Source organism: Sarcophilus harrisii, chromosome 5 (assembly GCF_902635505.1).
Source record: "Sarcophilus harrisii chromosome 5, mSarHar1.11, whole genome shotgun sequence".
In the NCBI taxonomy this organism is placed as follows: domain Eukaryota; kingdom Metazoa; phylum Chordata; class Mammalia; order Dasyuromorphia; family Dasyuridae; genus Sarcophilus; species Sarcophilus harrisii.
Window position 1 is genome coordinate 152,350,301 of NC_045430.1, and position 15,335 is coordinate 152,365,635.

At 32.9% G+C, this 15,335-nt stretch overlaps 1 protein-coding gene across 39 annotated transcripts in view; it reads right to left on the reverse strand.

Moving 5' to 3' along the window:
• The window catches only part of NRCAM (neuronal cell adhesion molecule), a 315,510-nt gene that overhangs the window by 80,063 nt on the left and 220,112 nt on the right, over positions 1-15,335 (reverse strand). For 29 of the 39 annotated variants that reach the window (XM_031938804.1, XM_031938768.1, XM_031938779.1 and 26 more), the window contains 5 exons: positions 10,597-10,716; positions 8,023-8,034; positions 5,912-6,017; positions 2,787-2,983; positions 1,881-2,003 (listed from right to left, as the gene is read on the reverse strand). In XM_031938804.1, coding sequence (XP_031794664.1) covers positions 1,881-2,003; positions 2,787-2,983; positions 5,912-6,017; positions 8,023-8,034; positions 10,597-10,702 — 544 coding nt within the window. In that variant the 5' untranslated portion in view covers positions 10,703-10,716. The remainder of the gene's footprint in view (positions 1-1,880; positions 2,004-2,786; positions 2,984-5,911; positions 6,018-8,022; positions 8,035-10,596; positions 10,717-15,335) is intronic. The other 10 variants (XM_031938776.1, XM_031938774.1, XM_031938798.1 and 7 more) reach the window with 2 other exon arrangements.

The following is a 15,335-nucleotide window of genomic DNA, read 5'->3' on the forward strand; positions in this document are numbered from 1 at the left end:
ACTGTGTGGAAAGTCCTCATATTGTTGGAACCTTAGTTCAATCACTTGAATTTATTATGTACCTACTATGTACAAGGCACTACAAAAGGAATTAGGGATACAAAGAAAAGACACAAATACAGTTCCTATCTTTAAGGATGTTTTATATCCTGTTAGTTTCCTCATTAGGTGAGAGAGGAGAAAAAAATGGAAGAAAGAAAGGAAGGAGGGAAGGAAGAAAGAAAAGGAAGGAAAAAAGGAAAGGAAGGAGGGAGGAAGGAAAGAAAGGAAGAAAGGGAAAGACAAACAAAAAGACAGAGACACAGAGAAACATAGAAACAAAGAGATGGAGAGAGAAATGGAAAAAGAGAGAGAGATGGAGAGAGAGTGAGAGAAGAGGGAGGAAGAGAGAAAGTAATAAAGGAAAAGACAAAGAAAAACTTTCAAGGAGTTGTGAAGAAAACTCCTACCTTAAAACTTTAAAATTACTACATAAATGAGTTATTATTTTTACTACTGGGAAAGCCTTTGTCGGTCCAATCAAGTAACTATGTCACATAGACACATTTTACATAGCTAGAGGGAATATGGCAGTGAAAAGAGCGCTGGGTTTAGAGTGAGGAAGACCAGAAGTCTAAAGGTGCCTCTGAAACTTGCTAGTTTCACTTAATTTTTTGGTACACCAGACTCTCATTAAGATATAGATTGTGGAGAAATGCTCACCTGTGTTGGCAGAGGGAATTTCATTATCTGCTACCTACACCATTGAAGCCATATGTCTAAGACCATGTCTCATGGGATTTGTGAGCTCAAAGGAAAGAATGTATGTAAAGAACTTTGGAAACTTCAAAGTGCTGAATCAATGTTATGTATTGTTTTTAATATCTAGTGCATATTGAGTACTTTTTAATATCTAGTACTTTCTTACCTTCATAGAATGTGAATGTTCAGATAAATGGTTAAGGTCCTTCTACCACAGAAGGGAAAGATTAGTAGAGAATATCTAATAGAGCTCAGTGTCATCGAATCACAATATTGGAAGGAAACTCAGATATTACGTATTTTTGTTTCTATCTGAATTGGAATTCCTGGTATGATATCCTTTAGAAAGGACTATCTATCTAGACTTACAGTGATAGACAGCTAGGTACTGATTCTTCTTTTGAATAATGCTCAGTTAGGAAATCTTTTCTTACAATGAACTGAAATCAGTCTTCTTGCAACTTTCAACTACTTCTCCTAATTCTACTTTCAGGAGCATAGCAAAATAAATCTAATCCTTCTTACATTTGACAATCTTTCATATCAGAGAAGACAGACATTATGTTTCCCCCATTGACATAGACTCTTGTCATATATCAATATAAGCTAGCATTTGATCAATATGGGCAAGAGTTAATATTCTTCTATTTTGTAAAATGCAATAAACAGGGGTAAAATCATATTATTTGGTTCTATATAAAGAATAAAAAAAGAGACAGAAAGATAGACAAAGACAAAGAGGAAGAGAGAAAGATACATACAAAGAGACAAAAACAGAGACAGAGAGAGACAAATAAAGAGCAGAGAAAGTTTACTTTTATTTTTTTTTTGAGGAGACTTCTTAGCATGTTTTCCCAAATAATAAAATTTCAACAATGGAAATTAAAATTTTGGAGCCTTTTTCCCCATTCAAAGACTAAATGTATTGTTTTCTGATTGATATCTGAGAAATTTTTCTTTCAGCATGCAATATGTATGACTTGTGAGTTTTCTTCTTAACTAATCTGAAATAAGTTGTTAATAGAATATTTTTATAAACATGAATTTTCCTCCAGGAACATAACAATTTTTTTAAAAAGTCATAAAATGTTGCCTTTTAAAAAATAAAATGGCATGCCTTAAATCTTCTTACAACTTACAATTGTCCATCCAAAATATAATAGGTGGTGGCAATCCAAGAGGGGGTCTGCAAGGAAGTACGAGAGACTGTCCTTTCAGAATTGTGATTTGTTCCAGTTTTTCTTTGGTCCACAAGGGAGATCCTATTAAATACAACATCAACTCCTAAGTTAACCCTTTAATGGAAACCTTTTTTTTTTTTAAATACATTAAAAGGAAAATGTCTTATAATCTTACCCATTTTCCTCAGTTCAATTTGTAAATGCTAACCATTTATCTTATGGAAAGAAAATGGGCTCAACTTTAAAGAAAATATTTGTTTTGAATTTAATTCTCAGTAATTTACTAAAAATACAAATAGTACATATTAAATTTATACTCTATCAGAGAATCTTGGGAAAGATTTCACACTATCAGAAAAACACCGCACAAAGCATCAGATGCTATTTTATGTAAATTAAGGAATGTGGAAGCACATACTATTTTGTAAAAAAAAGTAACATTAGAGGAAAATTACAGATTTCATTGATATATCTTCAAATGGCTTATATATTGCATAAAATTCCTCTTGACTTCAGGAAACTTGTTTGTAGAGAAATTAGGAACAGATCAATAGATTGGTTCTGAAAAATAACATTTTACTTTTTTAATGTCTTATCATTTACTATTTAAAAATACATATAAGACAAGAAAATTATATAATCAAAATTTTAGATAATGAAATTGTTAGAGAAAACTGGAAAAAGAGTGATTTTCATGTAATTCAAAGACAGAACATGAGGAGTATGATTATTATAGTGGCTTCTTTTTTGAAGAAGATTGTAGTGATAATTTTAAAAATCCCAAGCATTACAAAAGTTGAAAATGACACAATGAGGAATACCCAAAAAGAGAAATAGCAAGTTTCATATACAAGCTTTACTTACTGGATGGACGAATTATAATATTATTAGAAATTGCTGCCCCACGTTCATTCCTTGCAGTACACTGATAGACTCCTTCATATGTCTCTGCCTTCCCTTCAATTGTAATGCTGATTACAAGGGTTCCTGAGTTGGGCAGCATTTTTACTAGGGGATCTTTGTCTATGTCAAAATGAGTCCCATTGCGTGTCCAGGAGAAGCTACCATCAAGTAAAAGACATGAGATTAGAGTGTACTAAAGAGTTAGAAAAGTCTTATCACTTAAAAAAATCACTTTTTAAATATATGAATACATATATAGTAGAATATTTAGATGTTTATTACATCTCTTCTAAAGGACTATTTAGGTACATGTATTATACAAATCTGTATATGTAATTCTAGGGCTTGCATAGAGTTTAACTGAGGACAAATTATACAATATAAAAGACCACAACTTTAGAAAATTGCACGTGTAAAGTGCTTGATTTCTGAATGATGACCTAGAAATAAAATATTGGTTATCCATTTTCAGGTCCATGTCTTCTTTATAACTAACTACCAATAGAACTCAGTAGAGAAATCAAGCACGAAAATTGCCTGTCATTTTTCAAAAGAAAACATAGGAAGTTGGCCTGTCAGTCTTACTATTCCTAGAGCTTCATTAGCATTTTTATTATAGATGCCATTGTTCAGAGGGTTGGTAACCTGTCTGTAAAAATTTGCTCTGAGCTGAAATGTGACATTGAAAGCGTCAGCTGGAACTACGTCTTTTAATTGGTTAGGGCAGCTTTAAGCTATGGAAAAATAGCAAATCCTATATAGGGATTGACTAATATTTCATTTCTTGCAAGTGAGAGCTATGATTCTGCAAATGTATTCTGCAAGTTACTGGTTCCTGGCTAATTTAATAAATTCCACAGGGAGCTATCCAAAAAATCAAATGAGATTTTGATGGTGTGTGCATACAGTGATTTATTTCCTCAACAAATTTATTGTCTTTGCATTCATAATCATGATGTAATTCAACACTTTATTTAGAAACATATTTATAGCATAGGCAATGACTGTGCTGTTACATGTTTTTTCAAGTTGTACTTTTTTAAACTCTAGTACTTTTTCCTTTTTAATGCAGGATTAGAGATAGTATTAAAAATAAAGGTACTATAAACCTAATTCACAAAAGCTAAAGAAGAGAATTTTTAAAAATGAAAACCCAAAACAAATAGCAAAGGATTTCTATTTGAAGCAAACTTTCAATTTCAAACATTCTGAAATGTTAAAGTCCCTTTGGAATTTTTGGGACTTCTTCATATCCTCAGGCCAAGTGGATTCCCAAATCCAAGTGGATTTTCAGGTTCCTTTTATATGTTCTCTTTCTTTATTAGAATGTAAGTTCCTTGAGAGCAGGGGCTGAGAGGTGTGTGTGTGTGTGTGTGTGTGTGTGTGTATGTTTCTGTGTGTCTGTCTGTGTCCGTGTCTCTGTCTGTGTGTTTTTGTTTTCATATTTGTATCTCTAGTGCTTAATATAATACCTGCCATAAGTAGGGCCTTAATAAATACTTATTGATTGAATAACTGACTCACAAATCTACATTTACACTTAATTAATGATTTCCTTTACTCAACATTTTCAACTTTCCCACACACTTAGCATGAACTCTGTTACATGTTTCTTCTTTGAAATCATACCAAGTGCAAATCCCCCTATGCCTGCCTCAGATAGATTCTCTTCTTACCTCTACTTTCTGAAATCTCTAGTTTTCTTTGAGTTTCAGCCCCAATACCTTTCCTGGTGTCTCCATTGCTACTGCCTCACAGGTCTTACGTCCATATCACTGTGTATTAACTTTGTATGTGTTTTGGACATACATAACTATAAATGTACTTTTCTCTCCCATTAGAATTTAAGTTCTTTAACTGCAGGGAATGTTTTGCCAAAATGTTTGTACCCTTACACCTTTGTATCCCTAAAATATAGTATTTCCTCCACAAATGTCTGTGGATTAATTCCTAATGTGGAGATTACCTTGGGAATGTAATGGCTATACCAGAAGAATGCAAACTCAGACAACTCTCACCATTTTTGAAGAGTTTGATGATGGAATGAAAGTTTTTTGTTCATGGATACTATGATTAAGTTTGAAGAGATTATTCAGCTGGTTGGCCCCAGGGTAATGGACTTTTTTTTTTCTTGCCATAGTTATTCAGGATATGGCTTTGTGGATTTCAATATCCTACATCACTGACATGATAGACTTTTGTTGTACCTCTCCCTACATTATCCTATGTGAAGGATCATAGATATTATTTATCTCTGTATTTCCTTCACCTAGAACAGTGCTTAGAATGTAGTTTGTGCTAAATAAAAGTCTGATGAACTGAATGATTTTCAATTGCTAGTCTATTGTAATGGAGATAAGATTTGTATGATGAACAAAATTTAGATAGGAAATATCTGGAGTATCATTTACTTCTCACTCAAAATGCATGTGTCATAGAATTACAGAATTTCCTAATTGTATTCAAGGAGTCATTTACCTCAAGCCAAAATTAAATAGAAATCCCTTCCATAATATTCAAATATCCTCAATGCAGCCACCCCATAAAGACCTCAAATATTAGAGAGCCTATTAGCTTGGGAAGAAGTTAATTTTATTTGTGGGCAGCTCAAATTTTTGCAGTTTTTCTCTTCTTGTGGCTTGCATTAAGCTATAATCTATTATTTTTATTCAAAATAGTTTAATAAATAGTTTTGAATAAAAATATTCAAAATAGTTTGTAATGTCTGTGTTATGTTCTATATATAACATTCTAACCATTGGTCTCTGCATGAATTTAGAGAACTATTTAGAACCATATGAATTCAACTACAGTGGTATCCACATTAGAAGAGGATAAATAATGGAAGAAACAAACAATGAACTTAAAAAGAACTTCAACATTTGAAAACATTGTTATACTACCCCGGAAAGGCAGAAAAAGCCAGAGACTAATGTGAGCTTGAACAGTTGCATATAGAAACATCCAAATGTCAAAAGCTTTTAGTCTCAATTTGCTTTAAATTTATTTTCAATATTTCTTCCTATACTTGGAGATATCCTTGTTTTCTCTTACATTTTGTAAAATATTTTTAAAAGTATACCAACCTGGGAGGTGGTTTTCCTTTTGCCTCACATTGGATTTCAATATTCTCTCGGGGGTCAATAATGTAATCTTTTGGAGATTGACGAGTGATAGTTGGAGGTTGCACCACTTTATTGTTGAACAGAATAAACAGACATAGAGCAATGAACAATTGTTTCAAAATATCAATCAGTCATTTTCACTAGAAAAATACATTTTGTAAAATTTATTAAAATATACTTAGTATTTCTTTTGAAGACAACTTAGCTTTGAAGTTAATATGTATCTCTGTCAGATTGTTAACATGCACATGTTTATTTCTATGCAAAATGCTTAGGAAAATAATGATTAGTAAAAATTTTGTCAGTCACAAAATAAAGTCAGATTATTTTCTGATGCAACAATGAAAAATTCCTCAATTAGGATCAAAATTAGGTACAAATTGAGGTAAGTTTTCACAATAGAAAAGATAAGTACACTAATGTGTCTATAGCATAAATAGAACCAAAATATATTTTAAAATTTTGAAACAAATATATGAATGGAGTTTATACAATGACCTTTGTATTAGGTAGATAAATTATCAATAAAGATAAGACAATCATATTCATGGTAAAAGGAATGAAATTAGGGATATTCTAAATGGGTAGATCAGTAGATAGGATAGTGGATCTAGAGTCAGAAAGACCTGAATTCAAATTCAGCCTCAGATACTTCTTTGGTATATGATTCTGGGCAAGTCATTTGGCCTCCTTTGTGTTAATTTCCTCATCTGTAAATTGAGTTGAAAAAGGAAATGAAAAATCAGTCCAGTATCTTTGCCAAGAAAATCTCATCTTGAAGAGTTAGACACAACTCAAACAAAAAACCCTAATTTTACTATTCAATATTTCCATTGCAGTATTCAAAGTGAGGTGACCATCTGCTGTCTAACCACATTAGTTTTTTTTCTGAGAGAGAAAAATTCTTCTTTGTCATATAGGATAGTTTGATCTGAAGAAAGCTTTTTTCTATTGATTATTCTACTGAAACTGTTCATTCTAAGATAACAAGTAGTTTTCTTGTATTGGAGAAACTATAGTGTTGTAGACTAGAAAGAAGCACAAAGATGGTCTAGTCCAAGTCTTTCCTTTCTATATATGAAGAGACTAAGACTCAGAGATCCTAAGTGGTATGTTCAACCTGGAACCCTGATCTCTTTCTCCCTTAACAATTGTTCAATCATTCAGTTGTATCCTACTCTATGTGACTGCATGGACTTTTGTCCATGGGTTTGTGCACATGGGGGGCACTGGTATTGGAATAGTTTGCCAATTTCTTTTCCAGTGTGCCCCCATTTTACAGCTGAGGAATTAAGGCAATTAGGGATTAAATGACTTGCTCAGAATCATACAACAATTAAGTGAACTTCCTGACATGTTTAATCCACTATATCATCTAGCTCTTCCTTCACCAGTTGATTCTCCCTCAAAATATTATCTTTTCTCAATTTTTATCTTGATTTATATTTCTGATACATTTAGCAGTATTGGTCCCCTCAGTGTTTTAAAAAGAATAGCTTCTATGATACTAAAGTTTCTTAGATTTCCAACTCTTTTTCTAACTTCAGCATCATAAGATACACGTCTCTACAATCATGAAAAGACAGTGGTGTAGAAAACTGAATGCATCTGCTCTATGATTTGTGAGCTTTGATTACTTGAAACTATACATATGAATCTTCACAAAGCACTTTTATATTTCAATATTCAAAAAATGTATCTTTACAGCAACAGGTAGAAAACAGCAAATTCCATTTAAAAGATTTTAGTCTCTCTTTTTCTTTCCTAATTCTGGGAATTTTCTCATAAAGTTGCATCAGATATAAATTAAATTCCCACAAGTAAACAAAGTATCACTAATAAAAGAAAAAAATAGTTCTCAAAGGTTGTTGGCAGACATAATTTTGCCTGATAAAATGTACAGAGTATTAAAGCTTCTGTGTATTCTATAAATTCAGTAGTTAGCCACAGCAAACACACATGCTCCACAAATAACCAGTCACAAAATTTGGATCTTAATAATTTGTGACTTCAGCATTATAAAGTTATTGATTCCACCTTCACACTGCCCACCAGATAAAAAAGAAACTTACAATTTTCAAGTTCTTTTTCCCCCATCAGTATCAGCAGGTGAGTGGGCAAAAAAGGATTAAAGAAAATCAGTTGTTAGTAAAAAGGAAAGTTAGACCCTTAGAGATGAAAGAAGCAAACTCCAGTATTCAGTTTGATTCCCCAGACCCTATATAAGAGAAAGATCCAGTGTTGTTCCAAGTGGCAAGAACTTGAATTAATTGAATGCATTTTACTAGAGTTATAGCTCTCTATATAACCAAGTAAAAGAACAAAAGAAATGCTTAAGGCAGAATTGAGTCTTCTGGAGGTTCAGGAAGCTGATTTCATCCTATACATATTGCACTGGACAAGTAATTACTTTCAATTTGAAAAATGGCTGAAAACTACAATTAATCTGAATTGTCACATACTGTGTTGTCTGTCTCTGATCCTATTATCACAGACACCACTATGCACATAGTGTCATCATCAATGCTAGCACCAAACAATGTGACACTGAGTATCCATTTGGCTACAGTCTAATACTAAATCAAACAAGTCAGATCAGCAATGCATCTTACAAGGATTTTTCTATCTGGTAAGTTAGTCATTAAAGTCCATGTTTCATTTTTTCAAAACACTAAAAAAATTTATTACTTTGGAAACTCTGCTATAAACTAAGATTTCAGCCAAAGGTTGAAACTCAGAGAAAGAAGGCTCAACTCTCAATTTTTCTTCCTTTTCTTTTACTGCTAGTCTGGCTATTTCCCCCCTTTTACTAGTGACTATAGTAAAGAAAAGATCAGGATTGGTGAAAAGTAGACAAGGGGTTTTGAAGCCAGGAATTAAATCAGTGAAAAATTTTGATCAGTCTCTATTGCTGCCTGTTATCAGCACTTGCAAAGGTTGGGACAGAAACCTTGGGTTTATCTATGACTATTTCATAGAAATTATGTTTCTCCATTAGCAAAGATAATTGGATTAGCTGCAGGTGACTATTTTCCTCAGACTGAGCAGTTAGATTAAGAAGAAGACTTTTTTAGTGCTAGAAAGAACAAAAGCATTTTTTTTCCCAAGGGTATTTCTGTCTCTTCCATATTTCAGCCTGTGCTTAACTATGAGCCACATATTATCATCTCAGTAGATATTAGCAATACTTCATTTAAGAAAGAAATGACAATTAAGGTTATTTCATTAAAAAATGGATGTTGATTAAAAAAGAAACAAAAATAAAGAGGAAAAATATTGAGTTTAAATTGCAATTTGAAATCTAGTGCCAGAGAAAAGGAAGTGAGGTGGACACCAAACTGCCTTCTGGAAGCCCACATATTGGTATTTTCATTGTTGGCAGCAGCCTCTGTGGCAGAAAATGATTGTAGCAATTGAAGAGCCTCAGGAAAACGTTATCTTTCCCTCACCTTGAAAATACTGACAAACAGATGTTCTATTCAAGAAGTTAATGGATTTAAGAAGGTCATGCAGATTAAGGATAAAACATAAATCAATATACTAGAGTCATAATTGTTCAGCTTCTGAATATTCTGTTTTCCATTTGAAGAAAGGGACCAAGTTATAACTTGGAATCTATTATGTAGGTGACACATACCAGAGGGAGTATACCTAGGCCCAGATCAGTATTAGTGGGAACAATGAATCTTATGAAACGATTGTACTATTCAAAGTATTAATTATATGTAAAATAAGTCAATTGGTTTCAGTCCAGTAGAAATATGCACAGAAATTTGAATAATTGGACCACTTCCCAGGTTCATTATTCGCACTAATCAGGACCTGGTTATATAGCTTATAATTCTCCATTTGGGAGAAAACAGAGAGAATGTAGTGCCTATCCATTTATTTACTCCTTTCTGCTCAGGACCTTCACAAATCATTAATATTATTTTCAATTTCCAAGTTTCTTTTTAATTAAATTCTTCATCAAAGATGACTAATTCATAAAACTTCATAAATAATTCCTAGTTCTAGAATCACATGTTCAAACTGTCTTATTTTAAGATTCTTAGTCCATTAACCTTAGCCCCCTTTTTATGCCCAGAGGAGAGATGAATTGGACAGAGACTACAGCATACCCTTTTCACAGCATTGGCAACAGAGGAAGGCATAAGAGGCAGAAAATATTGTCAGAATCTTAGGCAGAATCCAAAGAGTTAGAAGTAGGAGAATCAATGGAGTAATACCACCTACTATTTCTCAGGCCAAGGGCACACTACTCCCTCATAAAAAAGTCATGCAAAGAGTGAATTAGAGAGCTCATAATGTTTCCCCATTTCTATGCTTCCCTCAATAAAAAGACCAAAATTTAAGAATTCCTTGAACCAATCTGCATTGACACAGTACATTTTTTAAATTCATAAAGCAAATAGAGATAGTTAGAGGAAAACTTTTTTGAAATTATACTGTTTTGCATCAATTGATGTAACTGGTTCATCTAGTGTTAATAAATATCATGTGCTCAAGGTTAACAACCAAATTCATTTTGATTTCACTTTTCCATCTGACACAGCTCTTTTGCACTCTACACATTTCTGAGGGACAGCTAATACTGGGATTGTTCTGACTTCTCATACTACAAGTTTTAAAACATTAATACTTACGATCAAGAGGGACTTCCAGGGCACTCATCAACTGGCATAGGAAGAGAATCAAAGGAACTCGGTGTACAGAAAAGCTCTTCTTTAGGGGCATGATTTTAAGCCGCATTAACTTAATTCCTGCTGAGAGAGGCAAACAGAATTTCCTTTCGTTATTGCCACAATAGATCCGTGGTCAATTCTTAAGTAAGTGTCATGCAGAGGACTGGAAGAGAAGGATAAAAGACTAATGGTAATAATGTATTAATATAATGGATATCAGCAGTGGAATTTCAAAACTCAGAATTTAATTTTTAAAACGCATGTGAAGCCTGAGTAGCCAACTTTTGTGTATTTACCTTTCAATCAAAGTCTTAAAAAACAGTTTCTGTAATTTATTGTACCTATGCAACACAGATTTTCTAATTTTTATCATCATGATTATTTCATTTAAAGCATTTGTGTTACAAGTGCCTCAATATGTGTTGAGAGGTTCAGAAAGTCCTATGTCTAAAGAACAGCAAAAAGAAGTGTTTCTATAATCTAGAGTGGGGAGAGAACAAGACAATCCCATCTCCGGATTCCAAACACATTTGCCAGCTGTCTCCCATGCCTATATTAGTCTTGCTCCTCATCTCCACCCCTTCTCTTCCCTGACTTCATTTGAGAGCTAAAACTGCCTTCTACAAAAAGCCTTTCATGAGCTCTTTTATTGCTAGTGCTTTCTCTCTCTATTAATTATCTCTAAATTATCCTGTCTATAGGTTGATTGTACAGTTGTTTTCATTTTTATCTCTTCCATTAGAGGAACATCTTAAAAGCAGGAATTATTATTTTTTTTTGTCTTTCTTTGTAGCCCCAGTGCTTAGCACAATGACTGGCACATTATAGGTGCTTAATAAATGCTTATTGACTGATTAAATGCTATAAAATTTCCCTCATAATAGTAAACTTTTATTCAAGACTACAAAACATTCATTTACCATTCTAGTTCAGGCTCTTGATACTTTTTATTGGAGACATTGTAATAGATCTCTTTGTTTCCTATCTGTCTGTATGTCAATGTGTATCACACTCTACTATCAGCTTGCTTTGTCTAATTCATAGAACTATATACTTTCCCATTCCCTTGTTCCAACCTCCAATAGGTATACAATGTCTACTGAATAAATTAGAGAGTCCTTAGACTAGAATTTAAGATTCCAGAATCTGACTGCCTAACCTTTTCTCCCTCCATTCCCTAGAAGAAAAAATAGGGCAGGTGACTTTGCACACCCTCCCTTACTTAAGTCCAATTCTCTGTCATGTCATGATTCTCTTCAGCAATGAAGGCAAACAATATGAACAAGGAGTACTTATATTAAGATTTGCAAAATACTTTTATAAATATTATCACACTTGATCCACACAATAACTATAGGAGGTAGGTGCTATTTTTATGCCTATTTCACAAAAGAGGAAACCAAGGCAAGTAGAAAATCAATGATTTACCTATTGGTCTCACAGGAGTAAATGTTTGAGGTCAGGTTGAAATATGTCTTCCTGGTTTGAAAGCTTGTTCAATGCTCTTTCTATTTGGATACCTAGTTGTTAGTATTCCAACTATCTGGACTCTTCATTTATTTGGACACTCGAAATTTCTTACCTCTAAAATTTTAAATCTGCTTTCCTTAAAATGTAATTGTGAAGCACCAAAATGATAGTGAACATAATTCAATTTAGTATTTTGTTGTGTCTCAGGGTTATCTTTATAAACATTGATTATCATCACACTGGAGCTGTGTGGAAGTATCCAGGAGATTAAGGACAGAGACCATCTTTTACTTCTTTTTGTATCTCCAGCACTTAATACAGTTCCTGCACATAGTAGGCATTTAATAAATATTAATTTATCTAATGGCAATTTCACATTGGTAGACCATCAGACCAAATGGATTTTGCAAAATCAAGGATAAGTTCATGAACCAGATCAGTTTCACTGTGGAGTCACAAAAAAGTAATTATAATTCCCATGTACAGGGTGCTTGGAGGTTTACAAAGCATTTTCTCTTAACATCTTCCTAATAAATAAGCTATTCAGGTAATATTCCCATTTTTAAAAAATCTGTGTTCCTTTAAATTTATTTCCTCACATGACAGAAAAAGAAATGAGAGATATGAACATTCTGAGAATAAGATTTTTACTAAGGTATATAGTTCAGTCTCACAGCACTTATTATATATTCACTAGGTAGACACTTGTGTTTTAAATCCTTTTAGGCTGTTACTGATCTAAGAACCACATGTCATGGATTTATAGACATTTCAGCCTAGAGGATGCTTGGTTACAGATATCTGATTTTATAAATAAGATAATGCCCAAAGTAATGCAGCTAGTTACTAGTAGTACAAGGGTGAGAAATTATGAGTGTTGATTGTTGGTCCAGTAGTACAATACCAATTATCATGATTTTTTTTCTGCTTTAATGCAAAGTGGTATAAACAACCCAATAAGTGATGAAGATTGTCTTTTACCTTTTCTTTGCAACTCTATGACTTAACACAGTACTTGACACAATTAAGTGCTTCATAAGTGGCTGAATGACCAAGATTGCTATGGAAAACAAGCACATAAACCAATAGCAAGGGAAAAGACCTACAGGAACCTTTAACTTTTGCTAACAAATTTACTAACAAATGTAATATTTAGTGAACTTGCTTTCTGTTCCTTGGGGATACAGAAAGGGGAATTGCCCATGGTAACTCCAACATGGAAAATGAGCCTGTAATTGCATCAATATATTGACAACTAAATCAGTTATCTTACATGTTGACATGTTCAAACTGTATCTAAATTCACTGAATATCTATAGTTATCTTTCTACATTGTGACTTTCCCTATCATGATTTTGATATATAGTGAGTTGGCATAAGAAATTAAAAGGAAATTTTTGGGAAGTTTGGTGGAAGCTGCAGATGATAAGCAAAAGTCAACCGATAATATCAAAACTATGTCCTAATACTTAACTTAAATTTTGAAGTAAGATATTGCAAATACCCTTAAAAAAAAAAAAAAGGAAAAAAATCAGAATTCCTATCTGGTACAAAAGAAGAGCCAAAAAATTTACCTGGATTTTTCAGATCACAGGAGTATTGTGCCCTTAACCCTTACAATGTGGAAGAAATAATTGAATATTGCTTGATTTGATTGGTACAGACACCACCTAATTTTCCCACTGAAATGCTGAGTCTTAATTCATGCATAAGCTTCAGGGGGAAAGGGGAGGGTCTGAACCATACTTCTGCTGTTTTATCTAGGAGAAATCACATTGGCTGTGAGCATCCCATGCATGTCCAAAGAAAGCAAAGCAGATCTAACAGCAGAGAAAATAAATGGCAGGTTGACTGCTATTTTTGGTTCTTGCTAATGTAGCACTCTTGCTCAAGTGCTTAGGATCTAAAAGAGGTGCTAAACTCTAAAGCTGACAGACTTTCCTGAATTTTTCATGTTAAATTATGTCGATAATAAAAGTCCAAATTGATATTTAAATATGTATACATGCATATGCACATGTATATTTACATATGTCAGCTTCAAGGTTTATTGCATTTTTAACTTTCCTATAACAGATTCTCACTTCTCCATCTTTTATAATTGAGAAAATAATTTAGTAACTTACTATAACATTCTTTAAATTCAAGATGAATAAATCAAGCAGGCAATTTTTTGAAACTCTTAGAAAGATAACAAATAAACACAAAAGTAGAAATCTTGAAAACCAAAGAAGAGATAAACACAATCTTAAGCAAAATGATGGTCAGATCAATAAACATTTATCAAATATCTACTCTGTGCAGTACTTTGGACTAGGTAATGCACATTTTAAATCTATATACACATACACACACATACAACCATATAGACACACAAAGTGATAAATGCAGAGTGTTTCTACTAAAAAAAGGTCATCCAGTCCATGACCCTCATTTTTACTAATCAAGAAACCAAGGCCAAGAAAGATTAAATGATTTGCCTGAGGTCACACAATTCATTAGTGACTCCTGCATTAGATTCCTGCCTCTTAGTCTTTGCTATAATATCAAACTGTTCTTAAAAACAAGAATCTAAAAATTAAAATATGAAATTTAGGATAAGGCTTGCTTACCGTGACTGATACTAAATTTTCACAGTGATGCATTTAAATGAACAAAGATGAGGGGAGGTCTCTCAGTAGTATCATGTTAGCTGCACCATTAGCCACGAAGTGGATTCCATTTGTATGCAAACAGAAAGCAAATGCTCAACCCTATTCTCTGACTCCAGTATAGATCATATGAAAAATCACCCACACCCCATGCATTTGTATCATACCTAATTTTTCAGACTATCAGAGGGTGATATCTATGGATAGGATTAAGTCCTAAACACTCAATCATAATGAAAAGCCAATACAGCATAGGAAAGTTGTGTTTTTCACTCAGTAGGAATAAAGAATGCTTATATCCCTCACAAAGAAAAAATATTGTTTTGTGCATATATATTTATTTATTCACATAATATTTATGGAAATATATTTTCTCTCCCCTTGGGAAGAAATCTGCCTTGCACTCCATCTTGGAAAATAATGTATGTCTATATTTAAGCAAAATGAGTTTCAATAAATCAAATTAAATTATATTTTAAAATAACAAAAAGAAGTTAATGCGATTTTTGTTCAGAACAATTTTCCTCATAAGTTAATTTTAAAATCATGTGAGACATAATACAAAATGATTTTAATATA